This window comes from Chroicocephalus ridibundus, chromosome 1 (genome assembly GCF_963924245.1).
Source record: "Chroicocephalus ridibundus chromosome 1, bChrRid1.1, whole genome shotgun sequence".
Lineage (NCBI taxonomy): Eukaryota > Metazoa > Chordata > Aves > Charadriiformes > Laridae > Chroicocephalus > Chroicocephalus ridibundus.
The window spans coordinates 57,135,421-57,152,984 of record NC_086284.1 but is presented as its reverse complement, the minus strand read 5'-3'; the positions used below and the strand labels follow the sequence as shown (position 1 = coordinate 57,152,984).

Here is a 17,564-nt window from a genome sequence, read left to right as displayed (position 1 = left end):
TTTCATTTTTGGCTACTGAATATTATCTTCTGCTTGTAACAAAAACCAACTCACTAGTGTCGAAAAAAGGCAGGCAGCTATCTAGTCATGTAACAGACACTGTAAAAGAGAGGAACCATGTTATTAAGTTGTTTGGACAGATTTCAATGCCATACCAATTTTAGACTTACTGTATTCCTTATTCCCTTGATTATGTTCTTTAGGTTCTTTTCTGAAAAGGAAATGTTTGCTTATTTACAAGCAGATTCTCTATTTGTTCTTTTTTCATTATTTGTGCATATTAATTCTCTTTACTAACCTTCAAACAAATCAGCAGAGAGATCAAAACAAAAGAATTTTTCATATAACCTGATCTATTACTGTTTGTCCATTTGCCTCACATTGACAAACCAAGCAATTTTACAATTCTTTGCAGTAATTGTTTTTTCTTAAAACTCCAATTCTACTGTTCCAGGAAAGTCTTTCATCTTCATAAAGAAGTATTTAGCCAGCATGACTTACGAAAAAAAGAGTGCATGGGGGATGGAGGTCACTTGTGATACTACAAATCTAAGACAGAGAGATTTTTTAACCCACATGCATGAATTTTCAGGTGTTTGGTCCATCATTATTAATATTGCTGCTCAAATTTACATTTGGTAACTAATATATCCATTAATTTGAATTGGGACTCTAAAATGGAAATATCCCATTAAGAGAATATTTCTGTCCTATATGATGCCCTAAAGAAATAGATGCTGAACAGTTCAGCAGAAATTCATCATTGCAGAAATTCATCATTTCAGAAATTCATCTAAACAGACTAACACCTGGATTAAATTACGAACTCCTATGTTGCTGAAACCTCTAGGGCTATTAGAAATTGTATTTTAAATCCGTGTCCGATCTTGCCCAAAGCCTGTCGTTGTCAAGAAACATGCTCAGCACCTACTTAAGAGACTGACACAGAAGCTAACTCAGAACAACCCTGAGCTTGGCTTTCTCTCAAAGCTGCATCACTTTTATGAGGGCAAAAACACTAAAATTACTTCATTTCTAGATATCCACAAGATAACCCACTGCTCCTATATTGTTCTAAAAAAAGGTCTCTCCACTCTTCCTGCAATGTGCTCCTTCAGTTAACTAGTAGCGCTGAGATTCCTCATGACCACTTTGGCTTCCAAATCCTTTAATTCTACCAGGTGCTGGAAGCAATCATTCTCAACATGCTTTTCTCACTTCCAATTTCACAAATCAGCCTGAGAACCCTGATCGACTCATGTCATGTACCTGTCTTTCATAAATATTTAATACAATTATATATTTATATAAAAATAAAAATATTTATTTTCTAGCACAATTCTCAGTATTTTTCATATTTCTCAATTTCATACTTTTTAAGTTTAATACGCCTAATTATCCTTATTTTCTTCTTTACCTCAGAAAATTTTTGTTATGAGCCCAACAAATCTGTCAGACTAAGAAACACAGCAGCAGTTTGAACTAGAATTAAACAACAAAGAGGAGGATAAATTAATCTAGATTAAGTTTACTAAGCATTGTCTGCATTAGGACTTTCTTGCAGTGTTCTTCATGAGCTGAAAACATGATAATGAAGAAAACAGAACTATGCAGTGTCACACTGAAGACTCACATACTCTGCTGCACTTTCCACAACTTGCTTCTCTGCTGTGATGGCGTATGCAATATACACATTTTCCAGAGATGAACTTAGACAAAAAAGTTAGCATATCAATATGGAATACATTTTCAAGGCCACAAACAGAATTAATAAAGCATAGAAAGTCTTAAAAGCAGAAAAACTTTCAAAGTTCAACTGTTAATTTGCAGATGGAACATAATGAATACACTCAAGCCTGTTTTTCAGGGCTAAGTTAGGTATTTTAGTACAGCAGAAGTGAAAAGCATTAGAAGGATATTTTAAAAAAGTAAAATTGGATACTTTTCTATTAATGTCATCAACAAGAATTTAAGATTTTCTAGCTGTTCTCTAGGGGCACACGCACAGGGATCAATCATGGTCTTTATTGACTATAGTTTTGAACTAGGTCTATGATCTTAAATAGTGGTCTGAAATATCAAGTATATCTTTTTTAGAGCATCACAGAAGTGTTTCCATGGTATTCTAAATATTACAAACAACTATTCTGACTTTCTGTGTGTGTGTGCGTGAGGCAAGAAAGGCAACACAACAAAAACCCAACTAATGAAGCAACCCTTCAAAGTATGCAGAGCTCACCTGAAGCTGATAATTCATAACTTGTGATGCTCCTGCTGCTTTTTTATCTGCTTTGAGCTGTGGGCAGAAGGGCAATGCACAATAATCAGAGCACATCAGCGGAGAAAAGGGGCTCCTGAATTTTAACCTTGTCAGCACCACAGTGGTGGGATCTCAGGATAATTTCAGTCGTGATTTCTTCAGGAAGTACAAATTCTGTCTGGTAATTATTGGTCTGGGCTTTGCCTGTGTCTGGGCACACCTTAGCTGTGGAATGCAAAAGCACTTCCCGGATACGGAGTCCCCATATGCGTGCTGGCCATGTTTCAGCTCCACACCAAGCTCCAGGCACTTGGCATCCTCCTCCAGCACAGGGGCAGGAATATTTACCCATGCAGGCTACGAGGGAGCTGGGGCAGGCACCAGCCAGTGGATGAACAGAACTACAGGGTCCTGCCAGGCAATTTTTATACAAGCCCATCTATTTCCCCTCTCCTTGTGTAATTTCAGGGCTACTATACACTTTGGTTTAGTTGTTGTTGTAGAGAAGATTATTTCACTGATATTAAGGAAAGTGCCATAGTTGTTTAGTTTCTAGCATCGATTAAAGTCAGTGACACTAAATATACACAGAGATATCATGCTTTTGCCCTGAACCCTTCCCTGAAAATGTAAAAGGTTAAACTGTGTATCCTCCTGATTGGCTTTAGGCTCTAGATTTTCTGATCAACACTACTTTTCCTTCTTTTTGACCTTCATTTGAGAACGCATTTATCACAGGAAGGTCATTAAGATTAACTCATTTCTATTCCTAGAATAAAAAGAATAAAAAAAGAAAAAAAAGGATGCCATGTTTTCCTGATGCTACCTACCCTCAGTTGCAACATACACCATTTAGTTTTACTAACAACATAAAATCATTCACATTTTACAGGGCTGAATCAGATTAGTTAATAAATTTTTAGAAGTTGTTTTTTTTCTTTTAATTAAAAGATACTACTACATTTTAGTTATTAACAAATAATATACACAGCGTCTGCTCACATGCAATTCCATGTGTATATAGGCTCACACATGCAGAATACTTGTTTAGTATTAAAATTAAATAACCTGAAGATTAGCTCTATCAGCCAAACTGTGCTTAATATTTTAAACAAATGTTAGGCAGTGCTTAGCTTTTAAGCCTTCTGCGCTTTGCTTCTTGTAAAGCAGGAGCTAATATGAAATTTTACCTAGGCTTAATATGAGCTTTAGTATAGCCTCAAGAAGATATTTAGCAAGAAGTCATTCTAGCAAAACTTTAAAATAATAATGAATATTTATTTATGGTTTCATATGACTCTTCAATATTATTTTAGTCCCTTGATTTTATGGTAAGCATTTTTTTTAAGCAGCATCTATTTAACATGGATACCACTCCCAATCCTAAAGGAACTTTGTTTTATACTTTAAGACTGCTAATCACATGCATATAAAAGTACATTTTATTGACCTACTTCTGTTCCAGCTCACTAAACACAGCTGCTTTCAATGGTCAGGAAAAAGTAACCAAACACATCATGCAAAAGAACCCAACTGACTAAAACTGGAGCGGTTGCTCAAAACCCAGAGAGTGGCTTTGTGGAGAGCTACAGAACAAGCAACAGCTTATGGATAACATTTCAGAAGAGGGTATGTAAACCAGCAAGCGAACCAGGTCGTTCCATTTCAGTACAACCAATGTTAAAAACCCACAGACTTATTTTCTGTGTTTTCACATCTAAAAATCTTCCTGTCTTCCACGAGAATCATTTTGTCAATAAGCAATTATTTTGAAATACAGTGAGAAAACATTTTCTGCTCCAATAAGAAATATTGGCTCTTTTCAGTACCAAGTTATGAAGACCCTACGCTGCAATCTATTTTTAGACAAGATCACAAGACATCAAAAAGTGAAATAACTTAGCTTGTAATAAATGTATATTAACATAAACAGTTATAGTACAGGAAAGGTTTTACAACTGAAAGCCATCGAGATGGGTGTAGAAAAAACAGTTCAGCAGTAATAAAATGTAATTACTCTGAGGTATAGGTTTACCTATTTCCAGAAGATCCAGCACTGATTTCAAACTTTTATTCATGGTCTCAAGCACACAAATCTATATTTTCAGTACCTTGAGATAAAGTGCTCACAGGATGAGGACGCCAATTTGCCAGGAAGAGAAAATACCAGATGTGTGGTAAATTTCTACCTGTCTGCTTAGACGAATACGTCCATGAGGTCAAATCCAGAGTCTGAAAAATCCCAAAACAGACCTAGGATTGTCATGATAAACAGTCTTTTAAAAGCCAGCACTGAAGTGCCATAGGGCCTGGAAGCAATTGTTCAAACCAGTGGTTTACTGCAAAATAGATTTGCAACCTGTATCAAACATCAGTCCTTCTCATGCTTGCCCTTTAATATCCGTTAACTCATTTTTGTTCCAAGCGCCACTTCAGACTTAGCATTAATCACCATCATTATGACTAAAGTACTTTATCATTGCTAAATAAAAGAGGCAGGGATCAGCCTCAGGCACCTGGCCTTGACTGTCCGCACTGCTGAACTATCATCTCACCTCTTTCTGAGGCTCTGTTCAAGTGGTGCCAGGACTTCTCTCAATGCAGTGCCCAACTGCACTTCTAGGGATGGTGTGTTCTACACTATTCTACACATACTGCTTTCAGAGGACACCATAGGCAACATTGTAGTACAGGTTTGGCTCCTTGCTAACACCCTCTAAGATCATCCTCCTACTAGCAGGAACTCTAGCAAGGTACAGGCATCCCTTCATACACCCATGCTACAGCTCACGGCACAAAACGTGCATTCATGTTACACTACACCCGCTGCCTGCGAAAAGCCTTCCTATTTTTAAGACTGACTGAATTGTAGGCGAGGAGAACCCCAAAAATCCATAGTGCCTTAGCATTACAAGAGCATCATATTGGATCTAGAGAAGACTCAAAGGCAAACACCATCAAGTGAGGACAGTCGGTCCCTTCTACAGGATACCAGCCTTTAGCAGTGCAGACATGAGCCAATCTGCTCCACCCAGCATGAGATCCCAAAATGTTTCAAGAATTGTTTCACAGTGATCATTTTGTGGATCCAGAGATGAAATATTACTTGCATGCAGGAACCAACAGTGTACGTTCACACACACACACACAAAAATATGTTGTGGGCAACAGTCCTTACAAAATCAGATGTGATATAATGAACATCAATAACTGATACGACAGAGCAACTCACTTTTTGTCTCTACCTAAAGCCTCTTCCGGAGATCTGAATGTCAGTTAGACAAATAGAGTAACTAGAAGTGCCCTTGCCTGTACATACCAAAAAGAAAAAAAAAATTAAAAATTCTTGATTTGACTTCAGATAGAACCAAAATCCAGATTACCTGGATGTAACTCATACTAGAAACCCCAATTAAAATTCAAAGATCATTTTGTAGTTGCATCAAAGTACTCAGATCTGGATTTTAAACGGACTTCTATTATCACATTAAGCTGAATTAGCAAGAATATTTTAACTTGAATTAACAAAAGAGCATTGCACACCAACTTTTTCTGAGATTATCTCATCCTTCAAGCATAGTTTGCCTCATTTATTCAACTTCATATGCATAATGATCCTCTATCAAAAAGCCTTTGCAATAAAATTTATACTAATCACATAGTCTTCACTCTTTGTTTCTTGTTCTCACAGCTGAATACATGACCTCCCGAAAGTTGCTGAAATCTAGATTGATTCCTGAAAAAAAAAAAAAAACAAAACACAAACAAACAAAAAAACCCAACCAAACCCAAATAAACAAAAAAAAAAAAAAACCAAACCACAAATACCAAAAAACCTGCTGAGAACTTGGAAATCTCCAGCATTCTCTTCCACTTCACTGGGAACTGTTTGATTCTACAGTTCCAGCAAATGTAACATTTTTCAATAAGCCATGGAATTCAGCTTTTTGGTGCAAACAGAAGCGCCTGACAGTTTGTTTGCCGATGTACCTACTGGAAGCCCTTTGCCAAGAAGACAAGGGTGACTGGCTTACTGTCCCATCCTATTCTGCTGTTCTACAGATTCCAAGAGAAGGAAACTGGAGAAGAAATCTTATTTGCAACCAAAAGAACAAGGAGAATTGAGAGCTCCCATCTGTCTGAAAAATGAGCTGCTGAAATCAGCTATAAACTCTAGCTTTACTAGCATACATGGGGTAAGAGTGGAATTCTTCAAGAAAGTGGTTTATGTTGCAATATCAGAAACTGAGCATAGGAAACAAAAATATGTTAAAAGAAGTATTTTGCAGAAACCAATTTTATTTTTAAATAATCCAAACAATGTGTATATACAAAAATAAAACAAAAAAAAACCAAACCAAACCTTTGTGGCCTTTTTGTATTTAATACATGCTTCGCATATTGTTTGATTGCCCATATAATGAAAAGGGTTTTTTAGGATTTTTAATTAGTGAGGTTTTTCTGGACAGCCTCAACACTACCACACTTGTAGCACAGAACCAGACAGTAAAAAACAAAGTATTTTTGCAACTAACATTTAAAAGCAGTATGAAAGTGATAAATGTTTCAATGCAGCGTGTGATGGGGCTGAGCATAACTCTGTACTATAGTTCACAAATCACTGCTACAAAAGATTGAGCACAGCTAGTCAGGTTTCTTCATTGCTGGGGGGTAGCAATAAAAAACCTTGGTTTTGTTAAAGATATTAATTTATCTTGATTATTAGCTGCCAATTTCAGCACCATGATATCCTGTTATGAGACTGATAACACAAACTCAAATTTGTGGTTCCCATACCCCTCAAGATCACCTTCATGCATGTATCTAGCATTTTTGCTTATAATGATAGAGATATTTTTGCTCCTTCAAAGATACATGAACTACATACAATGGCTGCAAAGCTAATTATATAAAATAATGCACAGTGTTTTGCGCTAACATATATTCAAAATACAGACACATGGCAGTCCTCAAATGAAACAGAATTATAATTTGCATGATTTACTGATATAAGGCTGCTTAGTCTTTATTACTACTAAGAAGATGAAAAAATACAATTCTGAATGCTACAGTCTTATTTTTACATAAGCAATGAAAACAAGGCCAACGTAAGCCAACTTCTTCCCTATAATTTTTCTGACTATAGAGGTAGCCTTCCACTGTATACAAATCCATACACCAGCTAACATTCCCACATTTTTTCAGCTAGTGATCCTTTTCCACGTAAAAGGTGTGGTTCAGCTTAAGGCATTTAAATGAAGGTGTCCTTATACAAGCTAGGTCTAAAGTACCCCTAAAATAAAGAAATGTAGGCAATACGATAGAAGCAAAGCACCTATGCAGTTCACTCTGAAGTCGACATCTAACATTTGATAGCTGAGTAGCTCCCAGATGCCACTGGCTGTCCTGGCCGTGCAGTGCAGTTGCCCACAGATATCCCACCCGTTGCCACTCCAGAAAGACACGAGTCTCCCAGAGGTATCACATCTGCCAGCCCCATGGGGATATTCCAGAGACTCTAGGGAAACTCAAATGGTGCCAGATGCCTACATTTAAGTAACCAAATTAAGCCTTATAAAGGCAGCTTTGACATCTGTTTCCACAAGTGGACACCTACGGAAAGTGTTTGTGTGTGTTTCACACACAAATGCCTTTCTAAGTGCCATCAGATGAGATTTTAAAATATTTTTTATTTCTTGCCTCAAAAAAAGGCTGAATATAGAAGATCAGTAGCAAAAGTGACATTTCTTTCCTCTTCACATTATGTTTCCAGCCTACGAATACCTTTAATCACATCTAAACCTTCTAAAATACTCATTTAATCCCCATTTTCTTGTCATCTCCAATTCTGAATAGATTTTACTGTTCGCAATTATTTGTTTCGTGTACCTCTGAGATCAAAGCTAGTCAGAGTGAGAACTCTGACGCTTGTACTTGGCTCCTCGAGGGCTGGCGTTTTCCAGGCTGCCCCCAGCAATGCAATTCCTTCAAAGGGTGGAAGGCTGCTGACCACACAGCTGTACCGCACCTCCTGCTGACTGCTGCTTGCAGGGGCAGCAGCGGAGAGAGGAATTCTTTTATTACTCTTCTAATTCAAAACCAGCTTTTGCTTCAGGAACAGCAAATACAGAAAAGTCAAAAAAAGAAAATGAGAGGGGTGTTATAAAAATATTATAGGGGAAGGGAGGAAATCAGAGAGGAGGGCAGAAGAAATATATATAAAGTACTGTAGTTCTTTCCTCTTGAGGCAACATGATTCCTCCTTATCCCCAGTATACAAGCGAATCCATGGTATCAAAGTAAATGACAATGGCAGAGAAAGTGTAATAGTTACGCTAGACTGCGGAATGAGAAGAATATAGATAAACTGCTACCATACCATTCATACTGATATAATTGACACAAATTATCAGCACAAAAAATTTAAATCACTGACAGGGCTTTGACTCAGATTTCACTTTCCAGACATCTTCCTTTGCACAGTACCCATCTGACCAGGCTTTCCAATTAAAGTGTTTATTCTCTTTTTAGCAAAGACAATAATATAACCTTTAGCTCAGGACAATGTAAGAAGACGATGCAAGTTCTCAAATGTACTGGTAGCCTAAATATAGTACTTTGATTTGTAAACTACACTTTGCAATATTAAGCCCGTTAAGTTTAGGATTATCTGTTATGTTTTAAAATAGAGTGATTAAAAACTTGTATTTTGAAGTTATTCCTTTAGGAATGAAAATAGTATGCCCTATCTCAACTTGCAGTTAATAAAAAATACACAGATTACCTTAAAAAAAAAGGAAGATGCTATTGATAGTTTAAAGTGAAGGGGATGTTAATTTAGCTTTTGTTGCACTGAGAAGTCATTTTCTATCATGACAGCATTGACTCACATTTACTAGTTAACATGTCATCTAAACATGAACATACTTTACAGATAACGGGGGCGGGGGGGGGAAGGTGTTTTTCCAATGCTATATCCCTGACCATAAAAATACCTAAATTTTAATTCTGTGATTAGCACCACTGAAATCAACTGAGTTTCTCACCAGGCTGGAAAGAAACCCCAAATCTAAGAAGGTACATCTTATTACATACATGCCTTGTCACGTCATTTAGCATCTGCTTGAAAAAAGTTTCATTGTTGATATAAATGCTAGGGTGTACTCAAATTGCCATTATTTAAGGCATTACTTTCCCGGGAATTTCATTCAGTTACAGCTATAGGCAGACATCCAGTAGACAAAATGTGCAGATCCACCACTCGCTGTGGTGTAAATCATTCTCATTTCACACAAGAGTAACTCCACCAGTCCAAGACGCAGTTCGGCGGCTCTCCCTGTCCCTTCAGGGTCTGCACTGGCACCGATGTCCCTGTGCCTGCCCACAGACAGCTGAAAGCACGGCGACACCCCCAACCAGCTGAAGCTGGCTCTCTTTGTGCCCCACGCGATACGAGGGGGCGCAAGGGGCTTTTAGGCAGGTGTCGGGGTGCTCCAGCTTTTGCAGAGCGTTTTCTCTCTCGAGTAAGGAGACGGACATCCCCCCCGCCACGAAAAAGACCCCATCAACCCCCGATGTAAGCGCGGAGGCAGGACGGCCCAGGAGGCACGACCGGTGCCCAGCGGAGCCGCAGCTGGAGCGGGCGAGCCCCGGCAAGCCCCGCCGCCGGCACCACCCGCTCATCACCGTCAGCGGCACCAAAGTCAAACCCGCCCTCCCCGCACCCGGGCAGAGAAGCCCCCGGGGCCCCCGCCGCTCCTCGCCCCTTCTGCCCCCCCAGCTCCCTGCGGGTTGTCCCTTTACCTGCCCTCGGGGACTCCGGGATGCCTCGGAGGGGACCGAGCTGCCGCATCTGGAAAACTTTCCGGACGCTCTCGCAGCTCGGCGGCGGCTCCGCACCCCCGGAGGCGGCGGCCAGGAGGAGGGCGCCGAGGCTGAGGACGCCGAGGCTGAGGCTCTTCCCTCCCATGGCAGGGAGCGCGGCTGAGACGCCCCCGAGCCGCCGCCGTCGGGCCCGCGTCCGCCGCCGGGGGCGGGGGGGGAGGGGGGAAGCTGCCAGCACCGCCCCCGCCGGGACCCTCCCCCGGCCCGGCCCCCGGCTGCCCACCGCCCGCGTCTCGGTGCCTTCACACCGCCCCGTCGGGGCTGGGAGGTGGGCATGGACCGTTTGGGGAGACCCCCACATGGCCCGGGGGGGGGCAGGGTGGGAGGTGAAACCTGCAGGGAAAAGAAGCAACGCGTTGCTGTGTAAGCAATAAACCCCAGAAAGCACGAAAAAAAGAGAGACTTAAAATAAACTGTAGTGCTTTTAGGAACTATTCGCAATAAACTTACAAGTTTACACAATTCACTTCAGCTTTAAATGCCAAACTTTTGCTTTTCTGACAGAAGTCTTCAAGAATTCAGCCATCTTCAAGAGGTCTTCAAAAATTTCAATTTTCTTAGGCAAAAGTGATAAAGGACCAGTTTTACAAAACCCTCTCATGTCTACGAGCCAAAGTCCAATGGTATCTGTCAGAGCAGCCAAGGAAGCAGCTGGGACTCATCAGGTTGTCTTTCAAATAGCTTCCTTGATGCCAGATTTAAGAATCCCCTCCATGCACAAATTTAAGTGTCACACCTCATCCCTTGTAGCTGAAAATGGTTCTTAGTCCATCTTGAAGCTGATGATGGTCATTCAACACTAGTCCGCATTAGTCTATCCCAGCTTTCACTTTAAAATAAATCTTTGGGGCCGCAATTTCAACACAAGACTGCAAAAAGAGTTCAAAGCGTGAATTATTCTATGCATCCATTTGAACACGGGTAACAAATTGACATATAAGTTATTAAAACTTGCACTACAGGTCAACCACTTCTCTGCTGAGCAAAACAATAAAAGAACAGCATTACATTAACATTATCCAGTCTACTGAGTGACAACTTAGTTCCAAAGAAGCAGAGAGGACTAGTGTTTCCCTTTTTTGAATCATCTGTATTCCTGTATTTGACAACTTCCTTCTGACAGCAAGTTCCAACATATATTATATGAAATGTCCTTTAATAGAATTTGTCCTACTGTTGTTATACTGTTGATGTATAAAGAGTGAACACAGATGACAAGTTACCATCTTTTCGATAAAGCAAACTACAGAAAAAGACATTTTAGGCCCTTCACGAGGAAAAAGAAGGGGAAACACAACAGGGAGTCCCACTGCAAATAAAAAGATTTGGTTTAGATAAAAAAAATAGAAATAATAAAAAAATGCAATACCTTGTGTGGAAGCTGATAATAGGCAGCGAACACCTTGTCAGTTAATAAAATACTCTTTCTTAAATAGAACACTTATTTTTAAATATTGAAAAATATTTCTGGGAAAAACATTCCAAATACAGGAGCCATAAAATGTAGGATCTTATTCAGCAGCTTGAAGATAGTAGAGGAAGTTCTGGGAATCAAGAAATGCCAACCTCAACACCTACTACAAGACGTGAAGCAGTCACAATAAACATATGAAAATAAAGCATTAGCAGACAGGGAAATATTCTTGTAGGCTAAGAAAAAAAGACAAGTATTTCTACTTTAAAAAAAAAAAAAGGTAAATTTCTCATTTACTTCACAACCACACAGAAGTTTGCCAACAGCAACAGATGATGTTGGAAAAACTCTAGAACCCCATGGCTTTAAATTGAATCGGCACTTCCTCCCATGGTCCACTAGTAGCAATTCAGAGAAACTTCTATCCTCCAGTTCTACAGGCTAAGGGAAAAGGGAGCTTTTCAGTAAGAAATTGAAAATACATGTTTTAACAAGCTCTTTCAAGATAAGGAAGATTCCAGTTTAGTCCAAAAGATGGGATGGGTTGTTGGGATTTTTTTATTTGTTTGTTTGGGGATTTAGGGCATTAGTTTTGGTTTTGTTTTTAATGATTTTACCATAGGGACTGTGAAGGAAATAACTGACTTATAATTATGAGATTGAATTTAATTTTCTTGCAGGTTTTATGTTTCAAAGCTTCCCTGATTTTAGTGTTAAAACGTATATTTTAGCGAACAAGTTTCATGAATCAAATATTCTGGAAAAGGTGTCTGCATATGTGCAACCATATGCAGAAGAAAGGGACCTCTCTCATTTTGACACAAGAATATGTGTATATATATATATGAACTTAATGAGAGAACATTAACATTGGCTACAGACTTGTCTCTTCTTGATCAAAGCCTTGACACAGCCCTTGGTGGCTCCTCACGGATATCTAGCTGTCAGCTCAAGATAACTAAAGAATAGCACTTCTACAAATTCTCCCTTTGCCTCCTTTACTTAATCATCGTGAAAAATACCACTATGTTATCTGAAGCACTGGCCCAATGTCAGAGGAGGTTACACCTTCAACTCATCCCTCTGAATCACACCAAGCTCCAATGAAACTTTCTACTATTTTTGGCACACAACACTAAATTTCCTGCTTGTCTACACAGATGATGTTCTCCTTTGGACCGTCATCTTGTAACTACTGAGAATGCTTTATTTGGCTGTGCTATCTTCCCTGTTTGTATCTTTTCAGAGAGCTACTACAAAAATAACCTTTCTGACCTGTCACTCCGACCACATCCACTTTTCTCACACTCTTTGTTGTATCAAACACAAGTCACTTGGCTTCAATTGCATATCCCTTTTCTGTTCCCATCTCAGGATGCAAAGGGGAGTTTCTACTTCCAGAGGACTACAGTGCATGTCTCCACCTCCAACATCTGAAATGACTGAATACTTTCATGCTATCTCCTATTTTGTCTCATATATCTGAAAGCAGTTTAAAGTAGTATCCATTAAGCTGCCTCATTCTTCTAAGTCATTCTTCAAAGCTTTCTTTACTATGAGTCTTTTAACTATTATTTTTATATGTATCAAAGCAATTAAGGAAGTTTTTCATTAAGAACATGGACTGTTGTGTTGACTAGTATGTTCGCATCATATCCCAGTGGCAAATTCTACCCATCTATTTCTGGTCTAACACACACTTTCTGTAAGCTCTTGGTTCTGATACTAGCCTTTTGCTTTTTATGCAGCTTTGAACAGAGCAAGGATCCTACCACTCAAATGGAGCTCCTTGAAGTTACAGCAGCAGTACAGGAGAAAAAACCCCAACACAACAACAAATCAACTATTTTTTCAGATACACAGAACCATTCCACAGTTACTATGGTAAGTAAAAACGAAAAAAAAAAAAAAGTCCTCTTATTTTCGGTTGAGATAATTAAGCTAGTAAACTAAAACTAAAAGCTACGCAGCATTTGGATTCATAACACTACCACACTCTCTTATGAATGACCCCATAAACTTGCAATGAGGCCAGTAAAACTTCAAACACAACTCTGAGTTTAACTCATCTAAGGGTCCATTAACAGTGGTGCTGAAAAGCTAATATTAGCATTACAAAAATTTGATCTCTATTTGGAGATAAACTCTCAAAGAGCTTTTGTGGTTTTTTTCTTAAAAAAAAAAAAGAAAAATTTTAACTGAAAATCTTTATGAAATCTTAATGAAAAAACAGTGTTTTGTTTCATGCTTGCAATTACAAAGAACTGTCAGCTGAGGACTCAGGTAGGGAGAGATGAGAGGGAGCAAACGCTGGGGAAGTAGCTGCAGACCACAGAGGAGTATCACAGACCATCAGCATTGCCTACTCCCACCCCCAAGTGCTATTCTACTATTATTCTGTATTCCAACGGAAACTTCAATTGTTGCTTCCCCCGGTGCATCCCTTGCATCTCAGTTCCCTGCCTGTGTGTAACTCCTCACGTCTTCTTCATCTTCCCGGTGAAATTAGCAAATCGCTGCCTGCCAAAAAACTACTGTCAAACCCGAGAAGCGTTACTGCTCGTGCCGTTACCTGCTAACCGTGTCTATTAGGCTGCTCAAGTGGGTTTGCCCCCAGGGCTTATGATCAGCAGCCTCCGCTGCCTGCTCCCCGACGCGCCCCGCGGGAACGCAACCAACGCCTGCTCCGCGAGTGTTCCGCGGCTGCGGGACAGACCGCTGGAGAGAGCCACACGGACACACACCGCCCCCCCACGGAGGGGAAGGGTCCCCTCCTAGCCGCCGGGTCACATTACTCAAAGCCCTGCGTTACTGCCTTTTCCCATAAAGCAAAAGGAAAAAGGTTTTAAAAACGCAGGCGCTGGATCCTCCCTGCACCGAAAGAGCTTCAGTTCTTTACAGTAATTCTAAGTTGAAGCATTCGCTTCACAGTACTGTATCCAGAAGGTGATTGCACATATCGTTTCACAGAGGTTTTATTTATTTAACAATTTATACTTCACGCATAGCTCAGTCATCAGCCATTTACTTTGAAAAGTACTTCTCCTTACTGCTAGGTACACTGTTTCCATGGAGACTTCCTCAGATATTCTAGGGTGCACATTCTTAATCTGATTTTCTTTTCATTAATATCACTTGTCTTCCTTACAGGATAGTACCCAGGCCTGTACAATTACGACATTATCAGAAAGAACACCTACAAGGGAATGCCCAGTAGAGGAGACTGCAGCAAAGCAAAGCAGCAACTTCTACAAAATACTAGCATGTAACACAGAGAAACAATGTGTTGTGTAATTGGAAGAAGTACAGTTCTGCAACCTGATCCTAATATGAAAAAAATCATCCTAGTTTTAGGAGCATCTGTCATTTATTCAGTGGCCAGTCCAGCCCAAACCATGACAGAAATCTACACTCGATATCCATTTTGGTTTAGCATCATCAGTATTAAAAAGAGCCAGACTTTTGTGGATATTTAAATACTCTTCTTTGAAGCATCAAAAGGTCAACATAATTTTGGCCATCTCTAAACACAGAATACACAAGGGACAATGTCTTCTTTTCCCTACACACCACAAAGGACAGCTGTTCACATTTTATAAACTCAAATTCAAGTTCCATTGTGATGAATTAATTTTTCCCTTAGTCTGCATCTGATGTTCACAATATTTTTACTTCATTGGACGGGGATGCCCCAGGAGACCTTGCAATCAGAAAATACTTGTTCAAGAAGAGGACCAGGGACCACCTTTAAGTCAGCAGGTAAGCCAATATGCACATATGTAGACACTCCTACTGTAAATGGAATCACTCACACCTTGTGTTACTGTTCCTCATGCCCTTGCAACTTGGGAAGCATTTATTGTAACTCTGTCGTTGATACCCAGCTTCTCATTTTTTATTGGTGGTTAAAAAACGTTAAAAACTATGCCTAAGAGGTATAAACCACATGACTTGCACCTAAACAGAACATATTGATACTTCAGTTTCCTGCAACTGGACCAACATACTTGATACTTCCGTTTCCTGCAACTGGACCAAAGTGTTTATAGTGTAACAGATTTCAGCTTTCTGGGTTTTTTTTCATTAATTCTGCTGCCCCTGAACTACTTGTGAAGCTGTACTTCAAGTTTACTTCCCACTTTGTATTAAACAGAAAAATTAAACTAGTGTATGTAGGGCAATGAAGCTGGTGAGGGGTCTGGAGAACAGGTCTTATGAGGAGCATCTGAGGGAACTGGGGTTGTTTAGCCTGGACAAAAGATGGCTGAGGGGAGACCTTATCACTCTCTACAGCTACCTGAAGGGAGGTTGTAGTGAGGTGGGGGTTGGTCTCTTCTCCCAAGTAACACGCAAGAGGAAACAGTCTCAAGTTGTGCCAGGGGAGGTTTATACTGGATATTAGGAAAAAATTTTACACTGAAAGGGTTATTAAGCATTGGAACAGGCTGCCCAGGAAAGTGGTTGAGGCACCATCCCTGGAGGTATTTAAAAGATGGGTAGACATAGTGCTTAGAGATATGGTTTAGTGATGTTTTTTTGCAGGGTTAGGTTGAAGGTTGGACTAGATGATCTGAAAGGTCCCTTCCAACTTAGGCAAGTCTATGATTCTATGAAACAGTTAGCCCCAGATCCTCATTAAAAAAAAAAAAAGGTACTTAAGGAGATACTTACATACCACCAATTTACATACCACATCTTACTGCTACACAAAGAAACTGTATTTGCTCTTACATAGGAACAAAAGCTTTTACAAACTGGAACCAAACTGCTTCCCATTAATGAGATGACTAGCCTTAGCTCAAGGCATATTCTGGATGAGGATTTCAGAATTGTGTGTTTCCTGTATTGCCAATAGCATTAACATACATTTCATGGAAACTATATATTACATGTGAGTGACTTAGAAATCCACTGCAGGAACAAGAATTGGAGATTGCAGCACGTAAGTACTTTGAGAGGTTAGCCTGCTGTTATCCACTGACTGTTCCAGAGCACAGTAAGGACAACACAAGCATCTACGTTTAATCTTAGTATTTAGTACTACGTGGTTTCAGTAGAATTTACTAACACTTAATACCTTAATATAATAGAAATACTAGGAATAACTAGGCAAAAATGAACAGAAAATATATTTGGAAAGTGTTTTATAGGCTTAGAGGAAAAGCTAAGGCAGTTCTCTGGTAAATACTACCTCTAACTACATTCAAGCCTTGTCTTCAAGTGCAACTCTTAAAATTACTATAAAAAATTAGTTCAAAAATCTTAATTTTAAAAGCAAAAGAAAAAAGTACGTGAGGGTAGGTGATACCATTTTTTGGCTTCATTTTGCTAGAATATATTGTTTGATGAAAATTGCTAAGATAGTATGACACTATATGGTAATCAAAACTGATGTACAAGTTCTGATCAGCAGAGAGAATCCTGCAGGGGACAGAAAGAAATAAAAAAAAAAAAAATCAAGGGTGTTAGTAAGGAATTTTGTTTGCACATTGCAAAGGCTCCTCACACCCCCATCCCCTTTTTTCACCCCCAAACATAACTTCAACACATAACATGCAACTCTGCAGAAATAAAATGCTACGCATGGACTGCACTTGCACGTAGCTTTGGGTCACTACGTATCATTGGCCTGTGTCTTCTCAAGCTGCTCTCTACCTCACTCCAATTCTGAGGGCTAAGCTGTACTTGCAATGCTGTGTTCCCCATGATTTTGTCCTGCAGTGCTGTTCCCATCACAAGCTACAGAATTTTCAAGAACAAAGCATGGTAATACAATCCAGATGAAAAACAAGGCACGAAGGAAAACAGGAACACAGGGTGCCTATAGTAGTTCTGGATGGCATAATACAAATATTTCAGTTAAATTATACAAACTGTAGTTTTCCAATAGTGGAAAAAAAAAAATCTAAATTTTCCTTTTCCCTAAAACACAGAAAACTCAGGGAAGAATGTTCCATCCCTCCAATCATATTTTCTGGGGCCAAAAAGTTGGAAAAAGTCATCTTT

The 17,564-nt window shown here is 39.5% G+C and overlaps 1 protein-coding gene across 12 annotated transcripts in view; it reads right to left on the bottom strand.

Moving 5' to 3' along the window:
- GPC5 (glypican 5) overlaps positions 1-10,276 on the bottom strand; it is a 738,578-nt gene extending 728,302 nt beyond the window's left edge. For all 12 annotated transcript variants that reach the window (XR_010071268.1, XR_010071272.1, XM_063336223.1 and 9 more), the window contains exon 1: positions 10,064-10,276. Coding sequence is in view for 10 of the 12 variants with exons in the window: in XM_063336223.1 (XP_063192293.1) it covers positions 10,064-10,229 (166 nt within the window). In the remaining 2 variants the exon portion in view is untranslated. The remainder of the gene's footprint in view (positions 1-10,063) is intronic.
- Positions 10,277-17,564: the final 7,288 nt, after the last annotated feature.